Source organism: Myxocyprinus asiaticus, chromosome 35 (genome assembly GCF_019703515.2).
Source record: "Myxocyprinus asiaticus isolate MX2 ecotype Aquarium Trade chromosome 35, UBuf_Myxa_2, whole genome shotgun sequence".
In the NCBI taxonomy this organism is placed as follows: Eukaryota; Metazoa; Chordata; class Actinopteri; order Cypriniformes; family Catostomidae; genus Myxocyprinus; species Myxocyprinus asiaticus.
In genome coordinates, this window is record NC_059378.1 from 39749841 (window position 1) to 39766406 (window position 16566).

The following is a 16566-nucleotide window of genomic DNA, read 5'->3' on the forward strand; positions in this document are numbered from 1 at the left end:
AAAAGTTGAGATTTTGACATTATTGTTTTTATGTGAATAAATAAATCTACATTTCTTGTTTCAAAATTATTTGTACTTCATACCTTTGTTTTATGGGGCAAGAAAAACTAGCTTCATACCATAGGACCCACATTTGGTTTTCCTTTAAATATGAGTAACAGTTTTTGCACGGAGCCACAATAAGACCCTCATATCTCTGGGATTTAACCATAAATGGACTAAAATATGAAGATACCAGAAGGAAAGTTTGTTCTGAACCAGATTGTAAAAGGATATCAAGATATCTTTAATACTTGTAGAGTTATATGCCTTCCAACTTGGGAAAAACAACACAAAAAAGTGTTTTTTCCCCCATTTTTGGACTCAAACCATTGGCATATAGTGCATCAAATGGTGCTGAAGTCAACCGATTTAGTAATAGACCTACCTATCTCTGTGTAAAAATAAAATAATGACACAGCCTTTACGATTATTATTTTTACCTGTAGTTTTGCTCCAAAATTAGGTGAAAATTGTCATTTTGATCCCGTTTTACAAAATAATTGGTTACTCTGTAAATATTGATCCATGGAATTTTATATTTTGGCTTGAATCATTACTTATGTTTATCTTTAACCAGGAAGAATATATGAAAAATGTAATTTTGAGCCAGGGACCTCTGGTTGAGTTATAGTAATAATAGTGATCCACTTTTAGGAAAACCTCTAACCGGCTGCTAAACACCTTCTTACTGCCAGTGGTCCATGACATTGGTAGGTGTGACCTTGAGGCTGACAGCTAATTCTGTTTATGTTGTTCAGTCAGTCAAAATCAGTCAACAAGAACACACCGGTGTGTAGAGCAGCGAGCTGGTGCAAATTTACCTACATCTGTGCGATCGTTCAGGTAGAGACATTTTCCAAGACCATGTTGTGCGATATTTTTATTTTTTTTTCGTCTAAAAAAGGAATCAAATCTACTCAAATACCATCAAGTGCCCATTCACTCATTATGTCATTTACACACCTACCCAAAGTAAGATAAGCCTATCATTATTCTTTTGTCTTTATTCTGCACATTAACACTCTTTTATACACTGATCTTTGCAGCAGTATCAGTGTCATCATAAATTACAATAACAGAGTGTAATCGACGCATATTATGGCCACAAGTAGTGTGTTAGCGCAATAGTGTCATGAATTCAGAATGTAAACAAGACAAATTAAACATTTTCTACTGCATATATATTACTTTAAATCATCAAAGAGTGGTTAAAACAACTTTGTTTATTGACCTCATAGAATGAAGCATAAAGTCATTGATAACACATTTTAATGTCACATTAGTTAAGGTTTTACTGAGTGTCCTCATATTTAAATGTATTTTTTAACACCTCCCACAGCGGTGTGTCTGAATGTCTGAATGTTCGCAAACAGCATACTGTTGCTCGGCTGTTTAGAAATTCTAATTACCCCAAAAGAAGAACGAGTAAGGACTTCTCCGGAAGTATATCGGGGTCTTAAGAGGATTTTAGACTGGTTAGACTCTGAGGTTTATTCGTGGTGGCCTCTGTGTGGCCTGTCTGTCTCTCTGTAGTTCTCTCTGGTTGTACATCTGGACCAGGTACGAGGTCCACAAAACCTCGAGGTCAGAAGATCACGCCCTCATCAATACACATCCTGTGGAAGTGGTGCAGAGGATGTCATTAAGACAGATTAGCCCTGTCTTGGGCGTAGGAGTTTGTTCTCACCATTTTAGTAAGCACATCTGTGATTGGATCTTGATGAATCAGTTGGTCATGGACTCTAGTTCTAGTGTTTGTATTTATGTGAAGCGTTTTTGTTAGACACTTACAAATAACGGGTTGTGGTTGGACATCCAGTTCATCTGGGATTATATTAGTTGAGAAAGGATCACAGATCTTTCCTCAAACCACAATTTTAGGGCAGTGTCCCATGAATAATTTATACAAAGCAGCAGGGTAAGAGTCTGCGATTTCACATGCTTCATAACTGCATAGTTTATTCTAATGTTGGAAAAAAATATCATTGGCATTTTCTGAATTGGCAACAGAAATGCTTGAGAAGCAGTTTTTAAATCAGTAACATGCTATATTCCTATTTTAATGTTATTCCAAAACAACCTTTCTTGGCCCATTAATTATTATTTTTTGTCTTTGAAGTGAGATTTTTAAAATTTTTGTGAGAGCTAAAAAATGACTTGCTGTTTTTTATTTTTTTATGATAATGTCTTGAGTTACAGTTTCTGAAAGTCAGCAGGTCAGCAGCTCTCTTGGTTTTGTATATATTGGTTATTTTTGTTACAATTTTTCTGTGAAATTTGTTTGATTTTTAATTACTTTTAAATTGCTTTTTTTATGATGTCTTTTGAGAAGGTTTGAAATCAAGTGAACAAAAAGGCGAGAGAGGGTAGTCATAGCCCATTATACACGGCAACAAAATATGTTTTTAATTAGTCTTTTTTGGCTTGTTTTCCAATATAAATATCTAAAACAAGGTACATTTACTGGAGGAGCTATACTGTTGAAGATATTAAAATTTGTTTTCAGAGAATCTTAATTATAATTTTAAATATAAGTGTATTTTGTCTTTCTGCACTGACAGAAGTATAAACAAGTGAAAAAATACACTTATTTTCAAGATGTATTCTCTGAAAGCAAGTCTGAATATCTTATATGTTGCGTCTCAGGTAAATGTATCTTGTTTTAAGGATTTTGAGATATTCTTACATGGAAAACAAGACAAAACACTCTAATAAAAGTATTTTTTGCAGTGATTTAAAAAAAAAACATTTTATGGAATTCAACTTGATAGAAAGTAGTTTTAATAGACAGTATCAAGTATTTTTTTCCCCCGTAATTTAGTAATTTAAGTGGTATTTTTAAAAGATGCGTTCATACTCTTTTATTTATTTATTATTATTATTATTATTATTATTATTATTTATTTTATTATTATTAGTAGTAGTAGTAAGCAAATGTTTAATACAACCTCTTAACTCGAGGGACAAGCTGAATTGTCGGTTAAGAGCTAATGATTAATCATTGCAATAATCGCTGAGTAGTCGAATAATCGAACTAAAAATCGTTAGATTAGTCGATTATCAAAATAATCGTTAGTTGCAGCCCTACTTTTGAGTAAGAGTTGCTAAACAAAATAAACACACTGTTCTCAAATTTGAAGTCTTACGTTATTGTATTTGAAAACTGCAACATTACACACACGCACACACAAAAAGGTATCGGTGAGTAACGAAAAGGAAGTATTGGTACTTGGTCTTTAAAAAATTAGCTATCCTTTGTTAGAAAGTAAAGGAAAATGAAGAATTTTCCTAGCTCGATATCTCATTATTTGAGATTTTGTGTAGTAACATCTCCTGGGAGGAGTGAATTATTTACTGTCCCGCCATGTCAAACAACTTCCTTTATCCAAGATAACATGGAAACGATAAGATCTGTGATACACACAAGAGTGCAGTGACCGCAAAGAAAAGCTGGTTTAGTGTAATTCCACATCTGTGAAAACCCTTCACCATGTTATTATTCTTTTGGAATGCATGCGCTTTATTTTATAATCCCTATTTTATTTATCTACGTTTTTGTTTTTGTACATCCGCCCCGATCTGGCATGCTGATTACAAAGCTCTCTTGTCTCACGTGCATCTGTCTGGTTCTGTCACGCAAGCGTTTTTGTTTTGATTTTCTTTGATACACCATAAAGCACTGCACTCAATTCAGCTGCAACTGCTCATTATCTCACCTGAGTTTATCATTTGTGTTTAAACGGCTGATTCTGGGTCAGTGAATGCCACTCGAGTGCCAGTATTGTTTCGGTCCGCCCTCTTCTGTTAACTCGAGGGTTATATTCAGTGTTTGGCACCGAACGCAGAGTTCTTGAATGCCAGGAGCCTCATAATTGTGGGATTGTGCAGTGTGGCTGTCACCACATCAAATGCTGGTGGTTTTGAATGCTCAAGCGCGCATTCTTGTTATACAAGTTGCTGTTTATCACTCGGCTGCCCATATTGCCGTCATTACAGTGGAGTTCAGATGTTATATTCACATAAAGTGGAAGTGATGGGCTTGTAATAAAATATTTTGTGCTTTATGCTCTCTCTCATTGCAGGGAACACAATCTTACAGTTCTGATGAGAGTGGCCGCAAGCTTGGAGTCACGTTTCGTTACGACAGTAAGCAATTTTATGGTCAATCCTCTCTCTATCTGCACTGCCCTATCAGGATGCTGAATCTCACGAAAACTGTCAAGAACTGACCGGGTCACCCTAAAATTTTAACGCTTTTTTTTTTTTTTATAAGAAGAAATTGTATTTTGCACAAGACCATTATGATTTTTTGCATTGTGACATTATTTTCATGGCAAATAAGCACATTTACTCAATTATTCCCCAAATCCTCAATTCTTTTTACAGAAAAGTGTCTGTTTCACTTTTGTATTTTTTATCTTTTATTTTTGTAATTGGGTCAGTGATGTGACAAATGTTTTTTTATGTCCTGATCCAAGTGATGAACATGTTTTCAATTTCAGGGTTCAAAGTCATTTTGATATTTGTTTTAAGTTGTGTAACAATTCAGAGACGGTAAAAAAACGGAAATTCTTTTAAAAAATGTGTCATAAGTAAATATAAATATAACATCTTAAACAATAAGCAGTGAAACTTAAAATATTATTAAGATTTGAAAAACTTTTGTTAACCAAATCTAAGTCAGGTCGTGACAAAAAAGTAAAAAGTAGGACCCCTTTAGAAGTAAAAAAAAATAAAAAATAAAAATAAAAAATATATATATATATATTGACATTTTTATGAAAAGGCACATTTTGTTTAGGTCAAATTGAGTAACCCTAAGAAAACATATTGATATTTGTGACTTAATAAAAGTTGCATACACTTACCTGTATTCAAGGTGCAAAGAGAGTATTTTAATACATTTTACTGGATGGTTAGACCACTTGACATTTTTAAAGAATTAATGTATTTAGACTACATTTTTTTTTTTCATCACCTCAGGCAACCTTATTGGCCAATCATCATTAATATGAACAAGTGATTTTTACTGTATTACAGTATTACTGTATAATTTTTTATTTAAATCATAGATTACTAAGATGTTGCATTTTCATGACAATCATCAAACACATTTCTCCTCAAAATCTTATTACCCTGAAAAAAAAATAATACAATTGGTATAAATTAAATGTAATTTACCATGAATTAAAAGCAGTACTTTACACTTTAAATATAAATATATTTAGTAATGAGAATTGGTGGGAAAATGTGTTTTGAGTTTTCAAGAAAAAACGATATAATTTTCTTATTTTTCCCTTCGATTTTGGGTGAAATATGACCCGGGCATGTTCTTGATAGGTTTTGTGAGATCCACCCTAATTGATTGTCTTTGCTTGGCTTAATTTAGTATTTATTCTTTCATTAATGCCTAACGTTGTTTCTGTCAAGCATCCTGAGCCATTGTCCACCCCTAAAGCGTGTGGAAAAGTCACATTTCTCGTCCTGTAGCTAATCCTGATCTTTCCTCAGCAGTCAATCCCCATTGTGTGTGACTGCGAACGGGAACGGCGGTGACTAAAAGCCATTCTCGTTAGCATCACAATAGCGCTCGTGTAAAAAAGAGCAACGGGGTGTGAGACGAACACAAGCGACTGCTCTTCTTCCTTTACCTGCTTATCTGAGCAAAAAACAAGTGAATGAAAGACAGAAAAAAGAGGGGGGTGGGGGTGGGGGTGTCTCCTCGCATGGCTGTATATTTTCACTCTGAACTTCTTTCAGTCTTCCAGTGTTCTCACAGGGGAAACACTCGGCTGACTGTCTGTTTTTCTATCTCATCACTCTTTGTGTTTGCATTTTATGTCTGTTTTCCCAATTAGACTGCTCTCTCAACTGGAATCCAATGGGGAAACATGCTATCCATGAAGTGAACAACATCACCTTCAGTCACTTGTCTTGTGACAGCCAGGCGGCTGTGGTGATACACTGGATGGCCAGTCCACTCGGTAGGTTTCTTCTCAGGAGTATTGGGGATCTACTTTGAAATTATAGCGTGCCAGGATACAAGCTACTTTTAATTAGCCCTTTAAGCTCGGATGGGGCCTGCTGGCGAGCCCGCGAGAAAATAAATCGTCAAAATATATATTTTTTTTGATGTTGGGATTTTTCCCCTTTTTCTCCCAATTTGGAATGCCCAATTCCCAATGCGCTCTAATGTCCTCGTGGTCGCATAGTGATTCGCCTCAGTCCGGGTGGCGGAGGACGAATCCCAGTTGCCTCCGCGTCTGAGACAGTCAACCCGCGCATCTTATCACGTGGCTTGTTGAGCGCGTTGCCACGGAGACATAGCGCGTGTGGAGGCTTCACGCCATCCACCGCGGCAACCACGCTCAATTCACCATGGGCCAATTTGGTTGCTTAGGAGACCTGGCTTGAGTCACTCAGCACGCCCTGGGATTCGAACTAGCGATCTCCAGGGGTGGTAGCCAGTGTATTTTACCACTGAGCTACCCAGGCCCCATCGTCAAAATATTATTAACTACAGTCTTGACCAACACAAAATAGGTATCATTTGAAAGCTTAGAAGCCCTACTATGCATGCAGACATTACGACCAAAACTGAACAATTTCTTTGAAATTTGCAGACAAATCAGAAATGTTCCATTTTGATAATTTATTTAAAACAAATTGCACTGTACATATTATTGCAATGAGTAAAAACATCAAACTCATCAAATAGTCATGTTTTATATGTTGTTGGAAAGCTCTTAAAGAGTAGAATACAATCAGCCTATTTGTTTTACTTACAGACAAAAATACAGTGAGAAATAGCTAAGTATATTTCTTTGTCAGTTATGTTGGTGTTGCTTGTAACTTCACGAAAATGAAACAAAAAATATCACATGCCATTATTTAGAGAAGGTGATTATCTTTGAAACGAGTCCACACACAAGTTAATCAGATGCATAGATCATTAGATAATCCACACAAAGCACAACTTTACACATGGCCACCAGGAGATGGTGCCAAGTACATGACACAGACTCAGTGATGACTCAAATGACACGTCAAATGAAATGTTGTGTTTGCATATGTAATTAGTTCTTATGTACAATTATTATGTTTTATTTGTTTGGAGAGGCTTTTGATGAATTATTTTTTGTAATGCTATAACTTTTGATTGCTTTGTCGTATTAACTCAAAATTGTTTTGATTGGGAACAAACAAAACCAGTTTTTCGGAGCCACCATATTTACACCCAGAGATATCATGTCAAATAAGAAAACATTTTTTGCTAAAAATTTTTGTGAGTTTTCAGCAGTTTCTTAGGCTGAGAGACTCAGGATGTATCTTAATCTATATCATAAATAAAATAAAAAAGTTTTCTTTACAGTGATACCAAACACTTGACCCTCCTTGTTATTTTATTTGTCAAGTTAAAAGCCTTTAATTTTGGGTATGCCACTGAAATGGGAAATCTTTAAAAACACCTTCAGAGCTTAAAGGGTTAAAGGTGAAGTGTGTCATTTTTTGGATGTTAAAATAGAGAATGTACTATAAGGGTGATTTTCATGAAACCTCAAGAAAACATCCTGGTCCTATTTTACTCCAAAATCAAAAGAAACAAATAAATTCTATTTTGCCTATATAAAATTAAACCTATTTTTAAGGCCATTAAGTTTTTTTTTTTATTGTGACATTTTTTTTATGGCACGTTTTACCCCCTAATTCTCATTACCGCTATGTGAAAAAACAAACAAACAACAACATTATTTTAAATTGTAAAGAATTTAAACATCATAGCAGTTCTCCCTTGGCACTGCCTTTAATTTTAGCTGATATTATTTCAGGAAATCATTGTACAAGAGCATCGTTTTTATTTTAATACTGTAAAAACGTTACAGTAATGAGAATCATCATTAAAAAAAACAATGGGAATAGAATCCCCGAAAACTCTGTTTGCTACAGCTGTGCTACTGAGAAATATTAAGGTTACATTTTAGTAAGTTAATCCACAGCACTGGATTCAATTCCCATATTTAAAACTAAGGTGTAGTTAAAGTAAAGTTTGTGTCCCCAAACAGACCTGGAAACAGATTTCAGACTGCATGTCTGGGCTTTCCATTAGTCCACAAACCCATAACAAAGAGGACAGATTTTAAAGTGCATGTGTGTTTCACGGACGGTTGCACATGAGGGTGATTTATCTTCACGTATCTTCAGCCCGGAGCGAATGGAACCGGAGAGGAGCGCACAGAAAGACCTCGTCTTCAAAGAGAGCTCCTGCTCTTTCCTGATCAAAGCCACAGGTTTTCCCCCTCCCACCTGCATTATTCTTCAGCCTGACAGCCCAACGGATCCATCCAAGAGAGGGGAAAGAAATCGGAACATAGCAGCACTGTTATTTCTGTCCTGGGAGGAAGGTGTGCGTGTGTGGCTGGACGAAAGCCGGGGGTGTCCTTTGCTTCCGTCTGCCAGGGAGCTATTGAACGTGGTAATGCGAGCTCTTGTCTGACGAATGGGACAATGTGGCCTGTTGTTCGCTCGAGGTTAATCCTTTTGACTGGGGCAGGACTTGACACAGCTCAGGTGTATATTAAATAAACTCACAGATGAAAAGCGTTGGGTGTGGGGCCTTTCCCTAATGTGCCGAGCTTAAAAGAATAGTTCACCCAGAAACAAAAATTATTTTTACTCACCCTCATGTCGTTCCAAACACTTATGACTTTCTGTCTTTTGTGAAACATGAAAGAAGTTTAGCAGAATGTCAATGCTGCTTTTTTCCATATAACAAAAACAAAGAATGAGCAAAAAAGACTACAAAACCCTGCGCAAACAGTGCACACACAGCCCAATTTTTCTAGACACATGGATATTTAACGTCGTCAGCACGACATCAGCAGAAAGTGCTGAAATTTGACTCTAAATATACTTCTTTACCTGTCAAAATGCATTTATTTCCATCTTAGGAAAGAAAACAAAAAGATATATATAGCAATGTAATGCTTATTTAACATTTTCCAAACAAAGCCTTCCACAGCAGGCTACAAAGATAGAATTGTACTAAAATAGCACTCATTTTAAGTAACATTAAACATTTCCCAAAGTCTAAGTGGGAGTTTGACTAATTGGAAGAACTAGTCATCACAATGGTTTTATTTTCATTGCAATGGGAATTAAATCCCTAAAGCTCTCATCCTTCACAATATTAATCTTCTGGTAGACTGTGGCTATCCACTTTGTTACAGCAGTCATGAAGCTGCGTTCATGATTCTTGTCTGGGCATCCATGCCAGCGGCTCTTTGAAATCCATATGAAAAGCGCTTCCAGACAAAAACATCTCATTCTGCGTTTTGGTGATATTTAAGATTTGACGTGCTTCTGTGGTAATTAAAATGCGCCTAACATTGACGGAAAAATGCTTGATTTCTATCACAAGTTACATCTGCGCTAAGAGCTCCTTTCTCCATCATATTGGCAGGGAAGCGCTGTCAAAGATTATTTTATTTACTGAGATAACAACCTCCGTGGCTCTATCACAGGAGAGAGCGTAATAGTCAACTAGCGTGTTATGACCAAGGAGCTATGGGACCACCGCGTTATGCTATTTTATGCTAAGCTTGGAGGCTCAAATTGGTAGAAGGGCTCTGGTGTGTGTGTTGTGAAGTGTGCATCATTTTAATGATTCCGGGTGGACACATTACAAAGGTTCCGCCTTTCACACCAGTGTGTACGCTGGTGTATTAACTGTAAATCACGATTAAGAAAAATTAACACGTTAAACTTTTTTGACTAATTTAACGTGTTAATTCTGACAGCTCTAATATATATAAAATATATATATATATATATATATATATATATATCACACACACACACACACACACACACACACACACACACAAACACACTACAGTTCAAAAGTTTAGGGTCACTTACTCATTCTTTATTTGTATTTTTTTCACATTTTAGAATAATAATCATCACAACTATGGAATAATAGAAATGGAAATATGGGAATTATGTTGTGACTAAAAAAATCTAAAATAAATCAAAACTATGTTATATTTTAGCATCTTCAAAGTAGTCACCCTTTGCCTAGATTTTGCAGAAATGTACTCTTGGCATTTTCTCAACCAGCTTCTTGAGGTATCACCCTGGGATCCTTTTTAACAGTATTGACAAACTTTTGAATGGTAGTGTATAATATGATTATCGATTTTATTTATTTTTTCCAGATTTTTTTCTTCTTTTTTTATATACGGTTGAAGTCAGAAGTTTACATACAATTAGGTTGAACATTTAAAACTCATTTTTTTAACCACTCCACAGATTTCATATTAGCAAACTATTGTTTAGGACATCTACTTTGTGAATGACACAAGTGATTTTTCCAACAATTGCTTAAAGACAAATTGTTTCAATTGACTATATCACAATTCCAGTGGGTCAGAAGTTTACATATGTTAACTGTGCCTTTAAGCAGCTTGGAAAATTCCAGAAAATTATGTCAAGACTTTAGGCAATTAGCCAATTAGCTTCTGATAGGCTAATTGGCTAATTGGAGTCAACTGGAAGTGTACCTGTGGATGTATTTTAAGACCTACTTTCAAACTCAGTGCCTCTTTGCTTGACATCATGGGAAAATCAAAAGAAATCAGCCAAGACCTCAGAAAAAGAATTGTGGACCTCCACAAGTCTGGTTCATCCTTGGGAGCAATTTCCAATGCCTGAAGGTACCACATTCATCTGTACAAACAATAGTACGCAAGTATAAACACCATAGGACCACGCAGCCATCATACCACTCAGGAAGGAGACGCATTCTGTTTCCAAGAGATGAACGTAGTTTGGTGTGAAAAGTGCAAATCAATCCCAAAACAACAGCAAAGAACCTTGTGAAGATGCTGGAGGAAACAGGTAGACAAGTATCTATATCCACAGTAAAACAAGTGCTATACCGACATAACTTGAAAGACTGCTCAGCAAGGAATATTACTGTATGTTTGGAGGAAAAAGGGTAAGGCTTGCAAGGCGAAGAACACCATCCCATACATGAAGCATGGGGGTGGCAGCATCATGTTGTGGGGGTACTTCGCTGCAGGAGGGACTGGTGCACTTCACAAAATAGATAGCATCATGAGGAAGGAAAATTATGTGGATATATTGTAGCAACATCTCAAGACATCAGCCATGAAGTTAAAGCTCAGTCGCAAATGGGTCTTCTAAATGGACAATGACCCCAAGCATACCTCCAAAGTTGTTGCAAAATGGCTTAAGGACAACAAAGTCAAGGTATTGGAGTGGCCATCACAAAGCCCTGACCTCATTCTGATAGAAAATTTGTGGGCAGAACTGAAAAGGCATGTGCGAGCAAGAAGGCCTACAAACCTGACTCAGTTACACCAGTTCTGTCTGGAGGAATGGGCCAAAATTCCAGCAACTTATTGTGAGAAGCTTGTGGAAGGCTACCCAAAATGTTTGACCCAAGTTAAACAATTTAAAGACAATGCTACCAAATACTAACAAAGTGTATGTAAACTTCTGACCCACTGGGAATGTGATGAAAGAGATAAAAGCTGAAATAAATCATTCTCTCTACTATTATTCTGACATTTCACGTTCTTAAAATAAAGTAGTGATCCTAACTGGCCTAAGACAGGGAATGTTTTCTACGATTAAATGTCAGGAATTGTGAAAAAACGTGTTTAAATGTAATTGGCTAAGGTGTATGTAAACTTCTGACTGCAACTGTACATACAGAGAAATTGCATAATAAACATCGCCATTTCTAATCCTTCACTTTGTGCAGTTACACCAGTTTCATACACTAACCTGCAAACTCATCAACATCACTTTGTTCATTCTTAAAGAAGTAAATGAAAAAAAACATCATAACTTTGGACTGCCATCTGCTGCGCCACATTAGCTCGTCCTTTGTGTGTGATCGTGACCGTGACTGGCTTCAGTAAATGTTATATCACCCTCTTGTGATCTCTCAATGCTATTAAGCCAGACTGTTAAACAGAAGGCCAACTGAGTGAATTGGAAAACATGCAAATTAGGCTTCTAATTTAAATGTTTTAGGAAATTGTTTTTATTATTATGAATTTTTTTTAATGATTACATTTTTTTTTTTATTGATTCATCTTTTAAACAAAGAAAAGCAAAACGTATACAAACAGAATCAATACTTCACCCCCACTATTGAAGTATTGTTCACTATAATATATGAGGGAATGGTAGAAAAAGACACTTTCTGCTTTATATATCTAGCCAAAAGCTTCCGTGCTTTGTCACCTGACTCAAAGTATGACAGTCTTGCCCTGAATTGCCAAAACTCCACGAGACAAAATAGTATTATATCTGTATTTCAATCGGGTCAATTCTCTGAGGCCATCAGACGACATTCGGCGCTTCAGCTCTGCCTCGGCACTTTTAATATTCCCTTCTAACTCCACGAGTTCTTGTGCTTTGGATTTTTTGATGAATGTGGCATACTGTATGATCCGGGGAAAGATGCGTTTCTTGAAGAAACACAATATCATATTTTTTACGTTTAAGAAAAGAAATAATCTTCCTTCTTTTTATGGGATGCCCCAACCTATTCACATTCCATGTGGAGAGAGACAATCCACTCATATTAACATTTGACATTTTGACATATTAGAAAAAAATAGATTGTGTGTCAAAAATAAAATTATAAAGACCATCTTCCAACATTAGTGCAACAATCAAACCCTGAACATTCCCCTGAATCAAACAAACAGAAAAAAGAAAAAGGTGTGCATTAACCCTGCGCACAACAGCGCCAACCGGCGTCCATCCCTCTAAACTCAAACAGTCCATGTATGCCTACGAGAGCCCCTGCGACAACTCTGCCATCGGATTGCTGAAGTCCGGTGCTTCTGTACAAATTTTGTGAGACAATTACACAACAGAAAATAATCTATAAAACAAACTAGATAGCCAGTAGGCGGGATAATCACAAAGATGTGTAGATTCATCCACATAACTGTTCCGAAGGTGTGTTCCTCCACAAAACAAACTCCAGCCTCTAGGCCGAACCAGCCCAAAAAGAAACAAAATATGCGCCCAGTTTCCTTGGACAGTCAAGTGAATGTTCAGTGAGTCAGGTCCACTCGGCTGCATAGACAGTAACACAGAATAACTTAATCATTCCATTGACTTTATGATGGACATCGCTTGCTGTGGGCATGTAAATATTTTGCGGCCATCCTTAGTATCTATTCTCAATTTGGCCGGGAACATCAGTGCAAATGTGACCTTTCAGTGATGTAAGAGATTCTTGCATTCCTTGAATTGATCACGTTTCTCTCTTGTCGAATTCGCAAAGTCTGGGAACAAGAAAATGCTGTGGTTCTTCCAAGAAAGCCTTCCTTTACCCCTCACCTCGCGTAACGCAAGATCTTTATTGGATGATCTCAGAAATTTGGCCAGAATTGATTGGGGCCTGTCTCCCTCAGTTGATCTCCAAGCCGGAACTCTGTGAGCTCGCTCAATTTCCAGCTTTTGGCCTGTTATGTCAAGCAGACTCTGGAAGAGCTTGTCTAGGAATTTCACCATATCTCGGCCTTCTTCATTCTCAGGAATTCCAACAATTCGGACGTTTTTTCGCCAGCTATGATTCTCTAAGTCTTCCAACCTTTCCCAAACGCGCTCCAAGTCTGTGTTTGGTCGCTAGCGGGTTAGCAGCTAATTCCCTCTCCGATGACTCCAGATAATTGATCCGTTTCTCGACATCCCCCACATTTGTAACCAACTCAGAGAATTTCGGCTCTATGGCCGTGATCGATCGATGTATTACAGCAAGATCCTCCAAGTCAGCAACGACCTTCGCCAATATTGCCGACATGCTCGACAGTTGACGCTGAATGTCTCCTGCTGCACCGTCCAAACTGAGTCCCTGGTCTGCGGCCCTGTCTGGGGTATCAGCTTGAGCACTTAAGTGTCTTTTAATGTCTCCCGAGGATTTTGAATTTATGCATAGGTGCATTCAAACATTAAATTTCGTTCTGTTCCTCAAAGTTATCGTAAGTTATCGTAAGACTCGTATTCACTGAAAATCTTGCCCTTGGAAGTCTTGTATTACTATATGAATTACTTTTTATGCCATATACTTTTGTTGTGTTAACATTCTTCAAAATATCTAATTTTTCAGTCCATGAAAGAAAGTAAGTCATAAGGGTTTGGAGCAAGTGAGGGTGAGCAAATAACAATGGAAATTCAGACGAACTATTCCTTTAAATTAAAGCTACCGTCTAAAAGACCCTTTGAGCGAATTAAGAACGTAATAAAGAGGAGCGCACAACCAGTTCCACTGCTTTTTTTTTCACCTTCAGTTGTGTTTTTGAAGGTTGTGTGATGGGGCGGCTCTCTCGATGCTATTTGTACACTTGTGTAGGTATGGAGTTACATCCCGGCACTCAGATTGGGTCCTCTTAGGCCCTGCTCCATCACGGAATGTGTGCGGGAGACTTTTCTTCTGCCCTCTTCCCTCTGCAACTGATAAGACAGAAATCTAATTAAAAGAGAGGTAGGCTGGCACACTTTGAAGAGCACGGAAGAGCTTCGCTGGCACGCACACACTTATACTCTTGCTGAGGTAAAAGCTTCTCCCTTCCTTTAGGGGTGCTCATAAAAAAAAGGAAAGGAAGATTAAAAAATGAAGACAAATGGTTCAGGGCTTTGACCTCATGCTTTGAAAGTTTGTGGCGTTTCCAGTCCTGAAGTTTATGGCAGGAGTTAAGCAGGGTTACAGGAAGTTCTCTGAACATCCCTCACATCTGTACTGGATTTAATCCACAATTACACCTCAGATTTCTGCCGGATAACCACAACTACACAGTCTTTTTTCATTTTTCATTATATCATAGCATTTTCCTTGTACTTTTTAAATAATAATAATAAAAAAGAGTTGTACGATGTAGAGGTACTCTAAAACGGCCAGAATATTTCTTTGTGCTGTTTAATAAAGCACACATCACTATTACTCATACCTATAATGTCAGGTGGTTGAACAGACCAATGGTAAGAGTTTTGGGTGAGACTATCTTTTTTTGTGTGTGTCCTATGGCAGAAGGGGATAGTTAAGGAAACCTGTTCGAAAACTTTATTTTTGCAATTCCATTTAGAGCCACTAGTGGCACAGAAATCACACACTTCACCTTAAATTAAATTAAATCATATTTATTTTTATTAAATAATAAATGTAAATAATTATGAATATATTGATTACTATTATATATTATTAATAATATTACAATTAAAATATTATCCTAAATTAAAATATGATAATATAAAATATTATATTATTATAAAATGTAATTTGAGTGAGAATAAACATGGTTTGTGGTAACCACAATTTTTGTGCATAAGAGCATAAAACCATTGAAATTGAAGAGACATTTAGAAACCCAAATTGTAAATTTTCCCATCAAGTTGATGTCATGTTAATACTTTTTCATTTACATTTTGGGCCTAAGTCATTCATGTTAATATTAATAAATGACAATGTTTTGGTTAACTTTTGTCGTGTTGTTTTGGTCTTGATGTCCAATATAAAATCAAGAACCAGCTGAGCATTCTTGACACAATGCAAACATGAATTAACTGAACTCAAAAACCTCAATTAAGGTCTTTCAAGCAATATACATCCGTGCTTTTATATCATCTAATCCCCTTTAATTCACATAACCTGTTTTATCCACAAAAGGTATTGAACACGTCAAAGGATTCCGGGTGTATTTGGAGGACAAGAACCCTGAGGGAAAACAATGCCAACACATGATTCTGAAAGATCCACGACAGCTTGATTTCTCGTACAAAACTGTTGTAAGTATATGGCTAACCCATTTTCAATAAAACAGGATCTGTAGGAATATAGTTTATTTGAGAGCTTAATCCCATTAAAAATCGCCTAGTTCTGTCATGTTATTCAGTAGAACAATGATTCTTTATATTCATTTTCCCCAACAGAAGATGAGCTCTCAACCTTTCACGGGGCTCGCCTTTGAGACGGACTACATGGTCAGAATCGTGCCGTTTCCCACGTTCTTGAACGATAGTTTTTTTCCACCTTCTTTCCTACGCACTAACAGTGAGTATTAGGCAGGAAACATACTATACGAAACATACTCCACGCAAGTACGTGAATGCAACCGCTTCTAGCTATGCGAACTAGATTTCACACAGCGTTGTGCTATTCACAACGCATGTTGCATTCTCAGTGTGGCCACAAGGGGAGCTATAGCAGGCATTAGGGTAAACGGTCGTCTTTTATGGTCAGTTTTCTCTTCTTTTTAAAGTTTTGTTAAGTTTGTTAAATTGTTGACATGTTTATAGCCAGCTACCTGAATAAAAGCACATCTAATTTAATGGCACAGACATTTGAAAGTAGCTTTATCACCCCCACTGAGGTTTGTTACCAACACAGAAATGCAAAAAACGTACGGTTCCAAGCATTCACGTCTGCCTTTGCGCACTTAAATAGAGTATGTTTCTGGCCTACATTCAGAATGAAAA

The 16566-nt window shown here is 36.8% G+C and overlaps 1 protein-coding gene across 2 annotated transcripts in view; it reads left to right on the top strand.

Annotated features, from left to right (window-relative positions):
- Window positions 1-16566, top strand: part of LOC127426024 (interleukin-17 receptor D-like) — a 64727-nt gene that overhangs the window by 34238 nt on the left and 13923 nt on the right. For both annotated transcript variants that reach the window (XM_051672468.1, XM_051672469.1), the window contains exons 2-5: window positions 4125-4188; window positions 5901-6026; window positions 15758-15876; window positions 16021-16141. In XM_051672468.1, the coding sequence (XP_051528428.1) occupies window positions 4125-4188; window positions 5901-6026; window positions 15758-15876; window positions 16021-16141 (430 nt within the window). The remainder of the gene's footprint in view (window positions 1-4124; window positions 4189-5900; window positions 6027-15757; window positions 15877-16020; window positions 16142-16566) is intronic.